This window comes from Myripristis murdjan, chromosome 21 (genome assembly GCF_902150065.1).
Source record: "Myripristis murdjan chromosome 21, fMyrMur1.1, whole genome shotgun sequence".
In the NCBI taxonomy this organism is placed as follows: domain Eukaryota; kingdom Metazoa; phylum Chordata; class Actinopteri; order Holocentriformes; family Holocentridae; genus Myripristis; species Myripristis murdjan.
This window is the reverse complement of record NC_044000.1, coordinates 7,897,890-7,916,756: the sequence shown is the minus strand read 5'-3', so window position 1 is coordinate 7,916,756 and position 18,867 is coordinate 7,897,890. Positions and strand designations below refer to the sequence as shown.

At 40.9% G+C, this 18,867-nt stretch overlaps 1 protein-coding gene across 5 annotated transcripts in view; it reads left to right on the top strand.

Moving 5' to 3' along the window:
- The window catches only part of man1a2 (mannosidase, alpha, class 1A, member 2), a 184,953-nt gene that overhangs the window by 92,952 nt on the left and 73,134 nt on the right, over positions 1-18,867 (top strand). For all 5 annotated transcript variants that reach the window (XM_030080339.1, XM_030080338.1, XM_030080337.1 and 2 more), the window contains one exon: positions 7,453-7,571. In XM_030080339.1, coding sequence (XP_029936199.1) covers positions 7,453-7,571 — 119 coding nt within the window. The remainder of the gene's footprint in view (positions 1-7,452; positions 7,572-18,867) is intronic.

Sequence of the window (18,867 nt, the reverse complement as noted above, 5' to 3'; positions counted from 1 at the left end):
ACATTGATGAATGAGAGCAAACAGATGGTGTGGTACGAGGAGGAGGGGCTGAGGAAAAGATGGGATGGTGTGATGGAGCAAGAAAAGAGATGGAGAAGAGATCACAAGGTCATATCAAACCACCAAAGTGAGCCGAACTTTCAAGGTTGGAAAAAAAGAGACCCCAAGATTAGAATCAGAGAAACATAAATGAACTGCAAATTTCATGGTTCACAAACGCGGCTGAGGTTACAAATTAAGAGAAGGTGATTAATTTGACAAAGAGGTGTGAGCTGATTAGCTGTTACGCAGAGGAAGGAGAAACATTCAAGGAAGGCTGGGCTAGAGCCATAAATATGAATTAAGATAACTTCTCCCATGAGGATGTAACTTGGAGAATTACTGGCTCTGTGTACAGACATACTGGGCTTGATATCTTCTCTCTCTTTTTCTGTCTTCGTATCAGAGAAAGTGGCATAACCTCCAGCTTCCATACAGGATACCAGTGATTTTGCATGTTTAGTGTAATAGTTACAAAATTTAAATACTTCACATCTCTGCTAATCCTTTCCTGAAGCAAGCAGTTGTATTTTAGAACTCAGATATCATTTTTCCTACATTTTATCCAGCCATTGTTTCCATTTATTCCACTACAATATGTAAATGAACAGTTTATTAGCAGTCGTATTTGGTGATTTTGAGTGTTTGGCCCATTAACTACAATTTAGCCACATTTTACATTGCAGCAAACCATTTTGCAAATCATGTCGGGGAACTTAATATTTCACAACATATAATCGTTATATAATATAAACAAACTTGAATAAATTTCTCCTTCAAACAGCTTAATTTATTCAAAATTTTAGTCAAATTTCCTAATTTATTCAAAAACTAAAATTCAAAAACAAAATTATACTTGAATACATTATGATGTTATAATTTACCTTCACCCAATACCCATTTTTACTGAATAGAGCTTGAGCGCATCGTAATGTAACTTGATACAACCTCTAACGATAAGGAGCCAACAGCAGCTTAGAGACATCCAAGTCTCTTCTACAACTCAGAGTCGATTATGGATCCTCATCCGTTTTTTGTCCTGAAAAAACTCAGCTCTCTGGTGTCGGTAGCCAGTTTGTGTGTCATCTGTGACATTGCCTCCATTCACTCTCCTCGCTCAATCACGGGGCCAGGCAGTGATTAGGCCTACTAACAGTCGTAGTGAGCCCCTGTAGTGAAAACACTGGCTGTAGCCGCTGTAGAGGCACAGTTGATTCAGTTTGTCATTTTTGATGTGATAGGCTACTCATTGCCCTTTTCCCCATATTTCTGAAAGAAATCAAGTGAATTTGCTCAGGTTTCAAAAGGTAAAATTGTTCTGATATCAAACCCTACAACACTGATAAATTGTGGTGAGATTAACCAAGAAAGAAGAAATTATTAAGATGACTCCCTGGGACACCCTCAAGGATCCCGATCCCTGGAACCCACTTTGAAAACCCCTGTTTTCACCAAACTGCATTGGTGTTACAGGACACTGTTGGGCAATGCAGTTTTTAATATCTCGAAATGCAGTGATTTCAGTGAACAGTCATAACAGGAATGTCTTACTATTCACCCGTTACTGAGGAGGCATTTCATTTTTAGAAATCTATCACACAGAGCTTTCAAATGCACACAAATCACACACAGCTCTTGTTGAAGCTGCCTGCTGGCAAGTGTACTCAATGAGAGTCAAATGGAAGGCATTTTCTAAAATAATTAGGACCAGCTCTATTGGTGTTTCAGTAGGGACAAAATGGCAAAAATCATTTTGCATTTAATTCAGTGCGGTGGTGGTGATTTTGCTCATCACTGCTGTGAACACAGAGGAAGCGCTGCATTCAGGAGCTGTTGCATAAAACCTGAACATCAAAAGAGAATATCCTGTGACTCTAGAAATTTGATGGGCCTCTATCTTTCCCTCGACGGTGTCACATTGCCAGGTCTGCCGAACTCATACCTCGAGGTGATAAAAGTGACAGAAGGGAGGGGGATGGGGGTTGTGTGTTGCAGCATAGGGGCCCTGCTCCACCAACAGCCGGGCCAATCTGTCCAGATTAGGCAGTCGGCCAGGGCGTCAAGCTATCAGCCCTGCCTGCCTGACCGCAGTGTATTTTTAGAGTGATTTAGAGGCTCCTGTCTATAATGATAATAACACTGCGGTTCCTGCATGAAGCCAGCCGGTCTCCTTTTGAATAGAGTCACTGATAAGAAAGGACGACAGGGAGCCTAAGGAGTTCCAGTAGCACAGCCTATATGAAACGACAGTGAATTTAAAGGGACATACCACCAAATGTCACTGTCAGAATACGTTGTTCATCCTAATGTGCTTCATCCTAATGTGTAATATGAACAGGATGCAGAGGGGAAATGGTGTCAATCAGTCAATGAACATATAAAGAAGGAACGGGCCACATGTTATCCAGTGACATGTAAGCCGAAATTGCTGTTTGAGTGTGAAAAAATTTGCCGTAGTTGTCACTGATTTGAACAAGATTGCCACCCCTCCAGTTATCCCTTATATAACAGGTTTGTGCCCATGCCTCAGGTGTCACAATTATGAGCATTTGGTCTGTTGCTAACTAGCTCATATTTGATGTATGGGCTTGTACATTTTCAATTTACATGTGGCTAACATTAACATTATTTGGCTACATACGAGTTTTGTACTAGGCTTTATGCAGCTGCTAGACAGACTCCTGATGTTTTGAGAATGTTAACAAGAATAACTAATGCACACTAAAAAAAAAACAAAACTAAACTAAACAAAAAAAAAAAAAAACACCATGCTGCATTTTGTAAAGTGTGTTTTTTAATATGGTTTAATCTCTGTCCGGTCAAAGTTCAAACAGCACAGGTCTGTAGTGGGATTTTCCTTGCCTGTCCCATTGACTTCAGTATTAGTGGAATCAAAATCTAGTATCGCATATTGCCCCTTCCTTATTTAGATGCCTCACAGTCAGTCAGGAAAATTTTGTTACATTCTACAAACATGGACTGTAGCACAGACTGTGGTTAGGTTAGGTCAGGTAGCCATGGTGGCACGCTTGTTTTTCTGTCTTTTAACTCAAGAACCATACGTGATAGAAGCTTCATATGTAAAACACAGGTTCTGTAATAGGGTAGATGTTCTGATTAGATTTTGGAGGACCTTGCAGCATGGACTTAAGGGTTTGGCATCAAAAATCGGTTCTGAATTGGAATTATTTCTAAAATTTCGATTCCAAAAGAATTGTTAAGAATTTTTTTATGTTGATTCTGGTGATGAGCTCCTATTAAACAAATTGTAAAAAAAAAAAAAAAAAAAAAAAAAAAAAATCACTCGCGCTAGTTTCAGTTCCCATAGCAGCTACTGTAGTATCCACCTGCGAGAGTTGGATGGGTTGAGTCATGGACCGCAGCAAATGGCACTCAAAAGTGTGACTTTATTTTAATCTGAAAAATGCTGGGTCAGCAGCACAGTGCAACATATTAACTACTATAACTCTTAATGCTGAAGCCATCCATACTTAGTGCAACTTATATACAATTTGTTGCATGTTGTACATTCAGTCGTTATTGTTTCTGTGTAACCAAACCCACGTAGAACATTGCAAATGATGATGCAAACCCAGCTCCTGATTTTCATTGAATCGAACTCCAAAACAAATTAGTTGCATGCTTATTGAGCAGTCGAGATGGTGCAGGTTCAGTATATTTAAATATTTCTGTTGACAGTGGCCACGACAACAAAACAAATGAAAAGAAAAACTCTTGAAATAACTGTTTGAGGCCAAAGGAATAAGACTGACTGACTTCTTAAGTGCAGGGGTGTTTCCCTTCAGCTTGGCTGCAGTTCAGATGGAATGCTATCAACTGATTTTCCTTTTTTTTTTTTTTTTTTTTTATCACGATCAACCCCCCCGGCCTTCTGTATCAAAGCCTGTAGTATTTAAAAAGAACAGCAGGAGTGGGTCTGCATTATTAACAGATAGCAGTCCCAAAGCTGAAGTTAAAGAGTTGCTGACCTAAGCTGTAGCAGTGTTAAACTGATGAGCAGTAGTTGCAGAGGAAAAACTATTTAAATGTAGCCAACAGTAGTTGATGAATTGAGGAGCCAATCATGTGATAACTGCCAATAACGTAATATTTTTTCTGTCCTTAATATAATAAAAGTCAATAATAACTTACCAATAATGTACTAAAAATTCTGAACCAATACTGTGATGACATTTTGCCAATAATATAATAAGGTATTACATTATTGGCTGTTTTTTACATTATCAGCTGGGTTAAAAACAAACAAACAAACAAAAAAAAACATACATAATGTAATAAGTGGAGCAAATATTTTGCCAGCAACATATCTCAGAAAAGGGTTTTGCCCCTCCTGAGAACAAACGGCCCTGAGCTGTGGGTGCTCATTATCAACTTGTGATGGCCCAAGGTATAGGCTAACAAGAAATGAGAGTGGGGAAAAAAAGGTAGCAAAAAACATCTGGATGGATGGACCTGGCCTCCGGCCTATGAATAGCCTTGTTCTCAAGTCAAAAAAAGCAAAAGGCAAAACACTGTCATATTACAGTATGCATGGTGATGTATCACTTCTTCACAAGACATTTCTGTTGGGTCTGTTCTGATTAGCATCTCTGTTGTGAAAAAAGTGACTTTATTGTCTCTGTCAGTTACTGTAACTTAAGAGACTAGGAGGTTGAGGCAAGATGATGAGGTTTTAATTCCATTTTATTTATTTATTTTTTTTAACTCCTAACTAAATAACTAACTAACTAACTAACTTAATGTACCCAATGAAGACTTACCAAGCACGGATGCTCTTTCTCAGCAATGCTCCCAGCTGGTCCAGGGGATTGAGCCTCGCAGTCATCAACTGCGAGACAACTCTTGAACATGCATGGTACTTAGCTCACAACAAGGAGCTAAAATCTGAATAGAAGAATTGATCACTTGATAAAACTTGCAAGATGTTACCGTGCATATCAATAGAGAAGGTGCATATCAATCATTTGAAATTGTGCAGTTTTTGTCGGGACGGCAAGTCGATGCGCCCTGCTCAGTTGTGTTTTCAGGCTCGCTGAGAGGGTGGAGATATTGATTAAAGTAATTTGTGGGATGGAAAAAAATATTGAAGTTAGATAAGAGGAAGACCGATAGATACCTCTGGTAAAGTCTGCTAATGATCCTAGTTGTTAAAGCAATATAACAGTTGGACACATCCCCATATCTCTTTCCTATTTTCTGTTTGATCTTTCCCCCCACTACTCTCTGTCTCTTTCTTGTCTCACTCTCTCTGTCCCCTATAACGTCCATCTATCCCTATGCGCGTCCTCTTTTTTTCCCATCTGTCTCTTTCTGGCTCTGACCATGCACCCACTGGCCTTCTCTCTCACCACCTTTCCACTGGCCTTTGGTGACATTGAAAGCAGTAGAGGAAGGAACAGAAGGAAGAGTGATTTTCCTGTCACTTGTGATTTAATGAAGCAGTCCACCACGCGGGTGTGTCTTCCTTCATCTCCTTCCTCCAGACAGCGAAGGTGAGGCCAGCTAGAGACAAAGCGTAAGACGAAATATGTAAAAAAAAAAAAAAAAAAAAAAAAAAGTATGTGACAAAGTGGAGGAGAAACAAAAAGTGTGTGTAAGAGAGTAAAAGGAGGAGATGTAGGTAGGCTTTGCCACTGAATACCAAGGAATCCAGGCAGCCTACATAACAGTGCCTCACACTGGTTGGGGGAGTACATTGCACAAATACCAATGCATTTACGAAAAAAACTTTGTTTCAAGTAAGACATAAATGTTGTTGCTAGAATAAGATGTACATATCAAGCCATTTATTAAACATCGGATGGGCAAGTTGATGTCATCCAGCTCTTAAATTGATATGATGTGCTTAGATGGATTACATGTTTATTGTGTAACTGATCAGTGCCAAGGGAAGACTGTAACCTGAACTGACTCTAATGCAAGATTTTGAATGAATTCTGCAAATGATTTCATGTCAAGTAGCTTCAGATACTGAATACTCAATATTTAAATATTGATTTTTGAATTTTTTTTAATGGATCTATTTATTTATTTTGCAACCCAAGATGTCATGATTCCATTTTTTTTTTCTTTCTTACTAGCTCAGGAATTTCAAAAAACAAAACCTGGAACAAGTAATTCATATAAATTAATATGAAATAATGACAGGACACCTAAAATTCTGTAATATACTTAGTTGTCGAGGAGGAAGCCAGGAAACCAGGAAAAGTGCTCCCCTGCAGGGCATATTGCGCTTTTACACAACATCACTTGCTCTTGTATACTAAACCCAACACCACTGTTGAACAAAAAGATAACATGGAATCTTCAAGGTAAACTTCAGGTTAAAGATTTCTTGAGAGGAAGATACCATATATTAAATCAGGTACCAAGGTATGTTTTTACAATACTGATACTCCATGCAGCTCTTAAAGAATTAAAATTTTACCTATGTAGGATTCAAACCCCCCTTTTTCAGTTGGCTGATGGATGGATCTTGGCAGGCTTTGGTTTTTTTGACACAATATATAGATACTTTATCTTAGGAATGAGTTTGTGTGTTCAAATAGCTGACTATTGCGGCACGGTGGCTCAGTGGTTAGCACCGTCACCTGACCAGGAAGCCACCGGGTCTGGTTGTTGGACTTTTATGAGTAGAATCTGAAAACTCTCCTTGTTTGCTTTGCTTTCCTCCAGGTACTCTGGTTTCTTCTCATAGTTCAAAGACATGCAGATCAGGTGAATTGAACGCTCTGAATTGTGATGGACAGGTGACTCTGTCCAGGGTGTTTCCTTGCCTTCCACCCAATGCATGCCGGGAGAGGCTCCAGCCCAATGAGAGTGAATTGCAATAAACAGATGAATGAACATATGTGACCAAATGTGCACCTTTCTCTCTCTAAAATGTTGAGACCTCATAATGCTGGGGTAAAACTTCATTGAAGTATTGAAGTGATAGTTTGGACTCTCACCCATAAAGTGGGATATAGTTTTTACTTTTCCACACCAGTGTAATCAATCCTCCAAGTCGGACTCATCAACTCCTTCCCTGCTGTGAGAATGAGCACTTCAACCGGAGTGGCATTCTCCAAAATGAATGAAGTTACCTAACAGCAACCAACAGGATTTTAAGCGGTGACTCAATGCTGTAAATTATTTTTGAAGAATGCACAACACACACGTTTAGGATTCATTATCAGCACTCTTTTCCAGCCCTCTCGTTTACTAACTGGCAGAACTACTTTGTTTTGGTATCACTACACAATGGCTTCACCTACCAGGTGTGTCACAATATAACACTGAAGGGCACTGTGAACCAATATATATGAAGCGATTGGAGTTTACATGAAACAAGTTACTGCATGAGCTGACAAATTAATTTCATTGTCTTTTTTTTTGCCATGTGTTGTTCAGGTAATTCCCAGATGGGGGCGACCATTGTGGATGCCTTAGACACCTTGTACATCATGGGCCTCCATGAGGAATTCAAGGACGGCCAGGAATGGATCGAACAGAATTTGGACTTCGGTGTGGTGTGTACTTTGTCTTTCTTTTTAAATGTCCTCTTTTTAAATACTTAATTTAGCATTTTTAATAGATTTTAGAAAGAACATAACCTTGAGTGGAGAGAGATGAAGTCAAGACAACAGATTCATTTGTTACATTTATTGTGCAAAAACAAATGCTTCAACATTAGCTGTGTCCTCACCAGAGTCAGCACATCATCTATTTCCAAATTGCAAGCAAAAAAGAATTACTAGACATTTGAAAAATGGCAAAAGTAGATACCATAAGAGATTTCCTTTAATATGGAAAATAGAAAAGCATCCAACATCATTTACGTAGAATTACAGCAGGATTTACTAAACACTGAAACAATTTACATAGCACCTGGTCAACAAGAGGTTTCCTGTGTAGAAAATAGAAACTGACCATAGCGTATTGATTTTTTAAAAATCTTGTTTCTCATCAGGTTTCTTACTTTCACAAGTTATGCGGTTAATTTCTGATAACCACGAGTTGGTAGTGTTGTATTGGATTTTGCTGCGCACTTTTTTGCAGTGAACTCTTGTTTAACGGTATATTTAGAGCAAGTGTAAGGGACCAAGCATTAAGGCAATGAGGAGACAATATTTGTAAATGAAAAAATGGGTTTTATTTACCCCCAAAAATGCAACTTATTAAAAAAAACAAGGATTTTAAGTAGTAGGCCTATCAAAGATAGTTTGTTTAATTCATTGACGCAAGTAAAATTTCATGTGAGTTTAGAGCACTGTCAGAGAGTATGTGTGCATGTGAGTGCATGATTCTGTTATAAGAGTAACTTGTCAGGGGCATCACAAGTAGATAAAAGACAGGTGTCAGTGAAAACTACTGTGAACTGTAGCAGCCACTGTAGCCTATTATTTCTCAAACAAAGATGGAACCGAGTTTTAAGTGGACTTGATCAAATCTATGACCTTTATCAACCTCCACTAATGACTAGTAGGTATTGTAACTTTGACAGAATTTCTCAAAACAAGTCAGGTAGCTCACATGTCCTGTCTCTTTTTGCTATGGTGGTCACATTTTCTCAGTAGAGATGAGTAAGACAGCTAATTAGATGAAAGATACAACAGAGATGCCTGGTGAATAGGTAGTAATGACCATTCAAAATGGTGTAAAAAGAAATATCATGGCTTTATTTGCTTTTTTGACTTGAGCACAAGGCTCATTAGCACTGTTAGCTCATTCATAGCAGCAATGTGCATTGTTTACAGGAGACAGAGTGCCCTGACATTACAATAAATCTGGAGTTTTTGTTCCCAAACAGGCTGTAAACCTTGCTTATTGCCCCTTGAACACACACACACGCACGCGCACACACACACACACACACACACACACACACACACGCACAATAATTTCTCAAAATTACTCGCCACAAATGTCTTTGCATCTTTCCATGGCTGAGAAGGGAGCAGAATTAAAATTTCCTCAACTCTTAAGTCCCTTGATGGAGACAGAAAGACATATCAACTTGGAAACACTCTTCCAGTCAGGACAAACATTGAGCAGACAAAAGGCACGCTGGCAGACCTGCCAGCTGACATGTGACAAGATATTAAATCTTGCAGAGAGCTGTCAGCATCTCATTCGAGTCCAACAGAAACGAAATAATAAAAGTCCACAGTCGACACATGTGAGGTCAATACCAGAGCCTTGTAGGAAGAGAAGAGAGGATGCTGCATGTAGTGGTAGCTAGGAAACAAAGTGGGAGCCATGGTAACAGAGCTGGTTGGAAGGCTATTGCTGCCTACAGGGCTGACAAGATACAGAGATTAAATAAATCTGCATCTGTTGGAGGTGAGGGGTGCAAGATTCATTCATTTCACTGTCCGTTCATCCATTCACTTCTTAGAATGTGATTTTTATTTATTTATTTATTTTTGGACGGGATTTAACTTTTAGACCATAAAACACTCCACTTGTTACAGTCAACATACCTGTATCTTTGGCTGGTGGATGGACAGAATAGAGGAATTGTAACATATTTATAAGTCCTGTTGTGGGTTTTTGCCTACCACCAAACTTATACTCAGCAGTAGAGCCAGTAACCTAATCTTATGGTCCACCAGACACAGGCTTGTTCATCTAAAAATCCACCAAACTTTTTCACTGTTTTACCAGCCAGCTAGACTTTGACAGTATTGTCTTTGATCTAAACCGTAATGGAAAAATGTACAAGCGAATCAGCGCTCATCTGTGCTCTGCTGAAATTTCCCCTTCTCTTATGTTCCCACCAGTTAAGAGCACATGAAGAAATAGCTGAATATGAGAATCAGTCCAGGTTGCACTTTGTTGTGCTCGCCTCTTCAGCCTGTTGCAGGCTACACTGTTATCAGTCTCCTATCATATTATTCTCCTACTCATAAAACTGCATACAACAAAAATGCTCAAAAAACATGTTTTCATTTATTTCCTGATATTGTCCAATTACATTCTCACTCATGAGTTAAATTCTCTAAGAAGAGGACTGAAACTCACATTTTAGACATCTTATGTTTTTGTTGCCACTGATTTTGCATGGCATTGCTCTTGACCTCCCAAATTACATAGTAAAGGAAGTAAACAGTGCAATACAACGGTTCCAAACATGCTTGGAAGAAAATACTTACCATAGGAATCAGGACTTAAGCACTCATGATTTTCTACGTAGGCGGTTGGTTGGTTTCCAAACATATCAGTCAAATTTACCAGTGTGTTACGTGAAATGACCATGTTCCGTATTTACTGTTAATTACTTCTCAGTTGTAAAACTTGCGTCTTTTCCAGTAACCTTAAGGCACGTGTAGTTGTCTTCTTATAATTTAAAAGCCTTAGTTTTACTTGGAAAATCTTTGAAAACGAGCAGGCCGTTGCGACATGAGAGTCTTCATCAGGGTCTTCGAGCTACAGAGGATAATTTACAGCAATTCATTGTCCAGGCGAGTCAGAGTGTCAGCAGAAACTGGACTTGCTCACTAATGGCAGTTCATTTTCTCTAGAGATTTGTCCCTGTTGTCATCACTCACATACTTATTTTCTCTTGAGTTTTCTTTATCTGTATCCCAATAAGGCTGCACAGTGAATTATGTATGGGATAGTTCCACAGTCAGTAACAATGGTAGCCACACTGGCAGTATTGATACAGTAGCTTAATTTATATTGTCAGCTATTATTACCTCTGCCAGTGGATTTGCATTGGGATTATGTTTAACTCCCTTCTGTCTGTTTGTTAGCAGAATATGTCAAAATGTTGTGAATGGATTTGGAGAAAACTTTATGGAATTATTAGTCATGGGCCAAGAAAACGCTAACTTTTTGTGATGATTGGTCAAAGAGGCATGGTGGTGGGCATCCCCCATCACAAAAAGCCATATAACTTCCTGTTCCAAGATACTTGGCAAAATTTAGTAGAAAACTTGGTCATGGGGCAAGAAAGAGCTGGTTACACTGATTAGCCAGAATGGAGTGTGACAGTGGGAGTGGAGTATCACAAAAAATACATAACTCCAGAAACAGAAATACTTCCCAAATCATCCACATAAACGTAAATATTTAATGTTTGAAGTTATTCGACTCAGTTATACACAGCTTCAGCTTGGTTCCTCGCTCATTCTGTTTTAAATCACATTCATAACCACTGTCCCTGATCTTGCTCTTTACCCCTCATTTATATTCGTTTACCATACCCCCACCTCCCTTTTCTCTTCTCATCTTCTCTGGTTAACAATCCCTTCTCCCTCCTTTCCCTCTACTGTCCATCATCTCCATCCCTCTCCGCTCATTTATTTCCATGTTCCAGTCCTTCTTCCTCTCTTTCTCACCCGTCAATCATCTCTATCGCCCCCATCTCCTCCCTTATCCTTTCTCTTTTACCATCCTCCCTCCTTACTTTAATGATCCCTTCCTTCTTCCCCTTTTACCTTTTTTACTATCCATTTGTTCCATCCCTACTTTCGCTTTACTGTCGCTCTCTCCCTGCTTCTTGTTTTACAACCCCTTTGTAGCCACCGCACTGTCTGGTTTATTGTCTTCTCTCTCCCCTCCTTCATTATATTTAACAATCCCTCTCTCCGTTTGCCCCACCTTCCATCATCTTCCTTGTCTCTTTCTGTCCGGCTGCACTTCTGTCCATTTTTCCCTCAGTCCTCCTTGCTTCTTTCTGTTCCATCCATTCATTATCCCTCCTCCTGCTCCCCACACCCATTTTCCACCTTTTCATTTCTGCTTAAACAACCTCTGTTTATCCCCTCACCTGTCCTCATACGTCTCTCTTCTATACTTTTCTCTGTTCCTGTATATCCCTCCATCCTTCCTCTTACCATTAGCTTTTACTTTTCCTCCCACTATTTCCAGTAATTGTCACATGCTCATCCCTCCCTTCATCCCCTTTGCTCTGATCTCTCTCCTGCTTTCCCTTGAAACTAACACCCTCTGATCCCATCTATTGGTGTCTATCACCCAGGCTTGTTAGATCACCTCAGCCTACCTGCTAGTTTTCCTGTGATTACCTCTGCAGGGGACTAACAGTCTGACACTTCTAGAGCCAATTAAACTCAGAATCACCAGTCATACAGGAGAGACAGGGAAAGATGGAATGGATTGATGGTGGGAGGGCTTTGGGATTGACAGAGGAAGGTCAAAAGGGGACAGAAGAAGAGGAACCGGGGATTGACAGTGAGGAAGGACAAAGGAAGACAGGTGAAGAGGAATCACACATTGATAGAGAGAGGGAATTAGGGATGGGTGGAGGAGGATGGAGAAGGATTGGGGGTTGAAAGACAACAAAGGACAGAGGGCGAGAGGGGGGCACAGGAGTTAGAGATGGGAAGCCAGGGAGAAGAAGAAGAGTCAGGGATAAAGACAGGGAGAGAACTTGGGGATTGAAAGATGGAGGGTGGAAGGTGAAGAGCGAGGTGCATCGTGTCAACAAGAGATGGAAGGAGACAAAGACTGAAGGGCAGGACAAAAAGAACAATGGAGAAGCATAGGGGACAAGGGAATTACAGATGCATAAACAGAGGAGGAGAGGAGGTGAATAACTCAGTGGAAAGAGATGGAGAGGACAGATAAAAATAAATAAAACAGTAATCTCTATTGGTACCCGTGGGGATACATTTCAGATCAAAAGAAGAAAGTAATATAAATAAGGATAGAACAAAGTGACAAATGGAACACTGTGATTTGCTAAATAGACTTAAAATTAAATGTGGTTTTGAGCTTTGAGATGATGTACCATAACGGCAGCAGTAGAAGTCAGTGTACTAGAACTTGCAGAAACAAAAACACAGTAAGGGATTTGTACATTACTAAAAAGGTGGAAAGTCATAAAACATAGGGAAGAAAAAAAAAAAACAGTATATGCGGCGTATATTCCAGTGAGACAAATATAAAGGTATGAGAAAAGACGGCAGGATTAAAATATATATATATATATATATATATATATATCTACATGGTGTGCAAAAGTATGCTAGAATATAGTAATAAGAGCCAGAGAGATAGAAAGGAAAAAGAGAATGTGGAAAGAAGAAGCCCTTTGGTCATGCAGGAGGGGAATGGAGAGAAGAGGAGATTAGAAGGAGAGGGAGGAGGCGAGAAGAGAGGATGAGCTGCTGAAAAGGGAGACGGTGAGCGAGAGAGGGAGGGAGGTGTGTCAGTATGTCTCCATTAACAGCTTGGTTTGATGCTTTCATACCTGCCTGCATTATGCAAAGGATTCAGGTATTAGCTACCAGCTACTGTAACATTCATAAAAGGTTAAGCTAGTTTAGGCTGAGTCTTAGCGCTGCGGCCATGGCATTACTCTGGCTTTTGCTTAGGCCTCTCACGAAATAGGTAATTCCCCAGCTTATGGGGAGCAGCATTTTTCAAGCCTGTGGTGGCCCAGCAGCATAATTGAAAGTGTTATTAAGCGAGCCCTCGTGAAAATCAAGGATTTGTTCAAACCGCACCACAGCACAGCCCCATCCAGTCTGTGAAGTAGCTGCTCTGAGGCTGGAATAAGAGCATAGCCTGGATTTCCACTTACTTACGAGATTAAAGACATCACTCTTAGTCAAGTTTAATCACTTGCCTGCTGTGCATATATGTGTGCGTGGGCCCATGTGCACGGGCGTGTGCAAGTTCCTAACAGTTCTTCACTGAGCCCAGTCATACATGAATCCATTGCCTGTGTGTGTGTGTGTGTGTGTGTGTGTGTGTGTGTGTGTGTTTGTGTCTTTCTTTTCTTCTGAGAGCCAGTCTGACCTTCACAGTGAAAATATTTTTGCTGCTGGTCACTTCTTTATGGTGTTAGTGTAGGGTTAAGACTTGGGGCCCTATCTTGCGCCAGACTCCCTAAACCCGCTATTTGCGGATTTAGGATTTAGGAAGAGGCGTTCCCCCGTAAAAGTTGCTATCTTGTGCACCTCCCGCTATCCGCAAAACACCTCCGCTACCCGCTATATTATGGATAGGCGTGTTTTGGGCGTTACGCCAGTTAAACCAATCAGTGTGCCAGGTGCCATTGCCTTTAAGGGCAGGATGCGCTATCCTAAATCCTAAATCCTAAACCCGCGATGGAGAGAGGGAGGTAGATTTTCTCAGGGGTTCTACTGAGGCTACAGCAAGGTGGCTATATACATATTATATATTATATTATAGGCGAGTTAATTCGGGAGATGGAGCCACATGTGTCCAAGTGGACGTGTCACAAGGTTGTACTGATTGAGTAAAATCCCCGGGTCACACACCACACACAAGAGGCAGAGGTGGAACTATGTGTAAACTAATTTATTGACAAGGTAGATTGGGCAAATAAAATATTAAAAATAAAAATATAGCACAGCTGCTGGCTTATGATAAAACAATAAAACGTGCTGGCGTAAGTGTCCAATTAAAACAGTCTTTCCTCTAAACAGTCTATATGAGTAATATACTCAGTCCATTCCGGCGGCGTCCCGGTATCAGTCCGACCGTGTGTGTGGCGAGGCTCCGTCGGGGCGCGCATTGAAGCCGCCTGGGCCGCTCTCGTAACAGCCCAAACTTTAGGGATAGCGGATAGCGGGTGGTCAGGACCACCCGCTATCCGCTTTCCCTAAAGTGTGTGCGCAAGATAGCAACTTTAGGGAAAGCGCATGAAACACGCCCACGACGCACCTCCAGGCGCAAATGATGCAGTCGGCATAACGGATAGCGGGTAGCGGGTGGCGCAAGATACCGTTTAGGGATAGCGGAAGTTCCTAAATCCGCAATTTGCGGGTAGCGGGTCGTGGCAGCGGATAGCGGGTGGCACAAGATAGAGCCCTTGGTGTTAAGCTTCAAAGTAGAATTTGCATCAGATGCATGTGACGGGTTAGCCAATGGCATAAAGTGATGGAGGTACTGCCAGAGCACAAAAGGTTCATAATAAATCTGGATAGGGTTGTTGATAAATACCAATGACTCAGTGATGACTACTTGCTGCTGTTACTGGCTTTCAAAACTCACTTCCCAGCCTGTGCTCTCTTGAAACAAAAACTCCCCACAGATTGGAATTTTAAAGGGATAGTTCACCCATTTTGAAAAATGTGATATTATTTCACTTCCCCTCCAGCTGTTATGTAGGACAGTAGTGGTGCTATCCTCCTCTGTTAGCCTCCTGCCACTGAGGTGGACTTCCCCCTGGCTAACGTTCTCAAAAGTAACTCTCTTCATCCACCCAATGAAGTTTAAAATCACATTCCAAGCACTGCTTTCCAAAACTAAACTGCACATATGCACAAAATGCAAGTGCATACAGATGATAGCTTGGCTCAAATTACTGTTTCTAACTTAAAGAATGGCAGGAGCGTAACAGTTAGCATGTGGAGCATCCAGCCAGCATCCATCTCTTAGTAATGATTAGGGAAAGATAACATGACTACATTACCCCTTGCACCATGCTAGAGGGTAAGTGAAATAATGTTAAAGTTTTCAAAATGGGTGAACTATGTCTGTAAGACTCCAGCCGCAAACCAGCAACCTATGTTGTAATAATTCCAGCTACAAAAGGTTAAAAAAAAAAAAAAACTAATTCTTGAGCCAAACAACTAAATGGTAGGGCTGCACGATTATGGCCAAAATGATAATCACGATTATTTTGATCAATATTGTAATCACGATTATTCACCATGTTAGGGAAAAACGTGTATTTTTATTGCACTACTTTTAAACAAACAATATAACAGTTTTCAATGCAAAATGAAACTTTAAATAAGAATAAATGCTTAATAATAAATAAATAAATAAATAAAATTGTTTGACTAGTGTGATCGCTCCGTTCCGTGCTTGAATACAGTACACTTCCCCCACTCTGGCATGGCTGGAGGGGGTGTGGTGTGCTCCAGCACGATACGGGCGTTCATGCATGAGCACATGCACGGTCACGCACGCAGCGCACGAACATGGATACGATGTAAATCATGCAACTTTCCTCCTGCCTCCGCAAAATCGTTTAATGCGCAGTGCGATTACCGGCGAATGGCCGCAATCAATAATCAACCATGATGTCTGTGTTGCTGTCCATTGTGCTGCTGCAACCGCGTATAAACAAAACTTGATTTATGAAGAAAGTATATATAGCAGTCTGTGTGCGCCACGGTGCCGGCCGCAGCACCCGCCGGCATTAGGTGGGCCGGCCGGTGTGCACGGCAGCCAGCTGACATGCCGCTCCGGCTGTCAGTTGGACCTTTCTGAAGGAGGAAGTTACCTCCGAAACTGTCAAGGTAAATAAACATCCCGTGTCTGATTAAAAGAAACAAAAACGTCTTTTAGTTAAAGGAAGACATAATGAATGTATTTGAACTATATTGATTTATGATGACGTCGGACCATGCCTGTTGTCGTATTTGAACGTGATGATGTGTATACCAGGGGCAATCGCGCTTGGGCGCGTTTGGGCTTTAGGTAATGTGAGTGCAGGCCAGCCGCGGACTGGGGAGGGGGGCATTTTTGCTTTAGTACGATACGCAGCAAATGGCCCTATGTGAGCAGGCCCTGAGGAGCCTCTCTGACGGGGAACTTGTTGCAGGAACTGCCGTAGCCTACCTTCTTCTCCCGACATGACTCACTCTCATCAGTCCACCGAGTAACTTGAGGCTGCCGCTGCAAGGTGCGCTCGCTTGTTATTTAGGCAGCTTAATGAAGCCCTAACCATGCGTTCGCCCCCTGGTGGTTGGCTGACTACTGGCTGAGAAAGTGCTTGATTAGATATGCAGCAAAGTCCGCATTTTTAATGTAAATATCGCCGACGATCAGGCTCATTTAATCGTGGCAGCCAAAATCGTGATCACGATTAAAATTCGATTAATTGTGCAGCCCTACTAAATGGTATTATTATTTTGTGTTATATTACCTCTTCACTAGACATTTCTGTTTATTCTTTGCTCTAATTAGCGAGCTTGCTCCTGTCTTTTTGAAAATGTGGTTTAATTGTTGGTGCCAGTGATTGGTCAAAGTAGATGAAGGGCATTTGGGGCGGGGAGCTGTACTAGAGGCTTGTATAGGATGAATCAGCAAAACTTTGTGTCTGAATTGGTTGCTGATGGAGGTTAAAATCGGTTATTAGTTACTTAATGGTCCTTTAAAGTTTGACAAAGAATGTAGGTGCTCTTAAGTAGTAAGACTAACGTGTGTGCACTACTATCAGTTTGAATTTTAAAAATTCCTGACTTAAAGTCAGGCTCTGGTCGGCTTTTTGTGTTTGAGGGATGTCTGTGTGACATATGCACATTTAACACTCATACTACAACCACCCCCTCACCCACCAGCACCACCACTAATGAATGATTAAATGCTGACACTTTGGGTTGAGCCGACCAGTGAATCATTGTTGGACTCTCCGGGGTCCTGAAGGCCCCCCACACTGCAGCTGGACTCAGATGATGGATGTGTCGGTGTGAGGTCTGTGTCCAACGCCAAACTCAAAGATATACCAAATTAATGCTCTGTGTTCACTGGGCCGTTAATAAACCCAGTTAAAGCAGGAATTAGATCGGAGACGATGCGGCAGAGATGGAGAGATAAATTAGCGCCGGCTGTCAAAAGTACGTTCCAGCCCAATTTGATTAGCCCGATTTAATTATACAGGAGCAAGAGTTCCACATTCTATTTTTTTACTGCAGTTTCAAAGGCAAAGCTCTTGACACTTTTTTAAATGTTACATGTGATGCTGTTTCTTTTTTTTCCCCCAAATATGCAAAAATTTAGGGTAATGTTTCAAAGGAGCTAGAGCAACAAAGTGTTTGAGCTGAGAGGTAGGAAAGAGCTGCTCGAGATACATTCTGCCGTTTACTTTTTTTATGACATTTCTGAGGTTTTGTGGTCCCATGCAGTGCAAGCTGTCATGTTTGTCATGATTAGACCCCCCCGCCCTCCCCCTGAACCTTTTTCTGCAGGTGAGAGACATTCGGCAGAGAATTTCTCAGCTCTGCGTGCTCCACGTGCTTGTCAGCTGGAATGACAGGTTGTCATGGAATTGAATATTTTAGCTGAGTCACACGGATGACACTTTTTTTTTAAATTGTTTGCCTTCAAACTTGAAGGACTATCACATTTTCTTCATGCTCTAGTGAAGGGTTTGAGCCAAACCACAAACACAACATAACACCTTGAAGAAAATAAATTTGTGATGTCTGGATGCAGAGAGCTTCACTTCTTCAGGAGACTTCTGGGTGACAAGAGGCTAATTTAGTTCTACTTAAGCAACAGAACACGAGTGAGAGTGTGATAAGGCCATAAATCATCACATCTGTGATGTTATTTACTATAACACACAGGCATCCGGTGTTCTGTTGTTTTTTATACAACAGTATGATTTTGTAGCAACAATATTGTTTTATTTCAAATAAAATGCCTACCGATTACTGTTTATTAATGCTTTACCAAAAAGTAGTTCCCCAACCTAAAAACTGTTTGTTTGGTTTTCCTGTGCAGGAATTAAATTAAATAGTCTGCAGTTAAACCTTTTGGAGGTTGGAGGTTTAATTTACACCTTCATTTACTTCAGGGCTAACACTGATCTCTGATCTTAAATCAGATCATTTAAATCTAGATTAAGATAAATCCAGGGCTTTTTCACCTGATAACCCAGAAGGAGAATTAGCGTGATTGCAGTTTAAAAGGAATTTTAGTCTGTGACTAGGCTTTATCCCTGTCTGGGAATCTGTCACATCATTTAGCAACATCAATCAACCTGAGGGGTAGACAGTTTACAGCCTACATGCAACATTACATCAGTTACATTGTTCCTTTCTAGCCAACTGCTAAAAAAAAAAAAAACATCCATCCATACCGTCTGTCTTG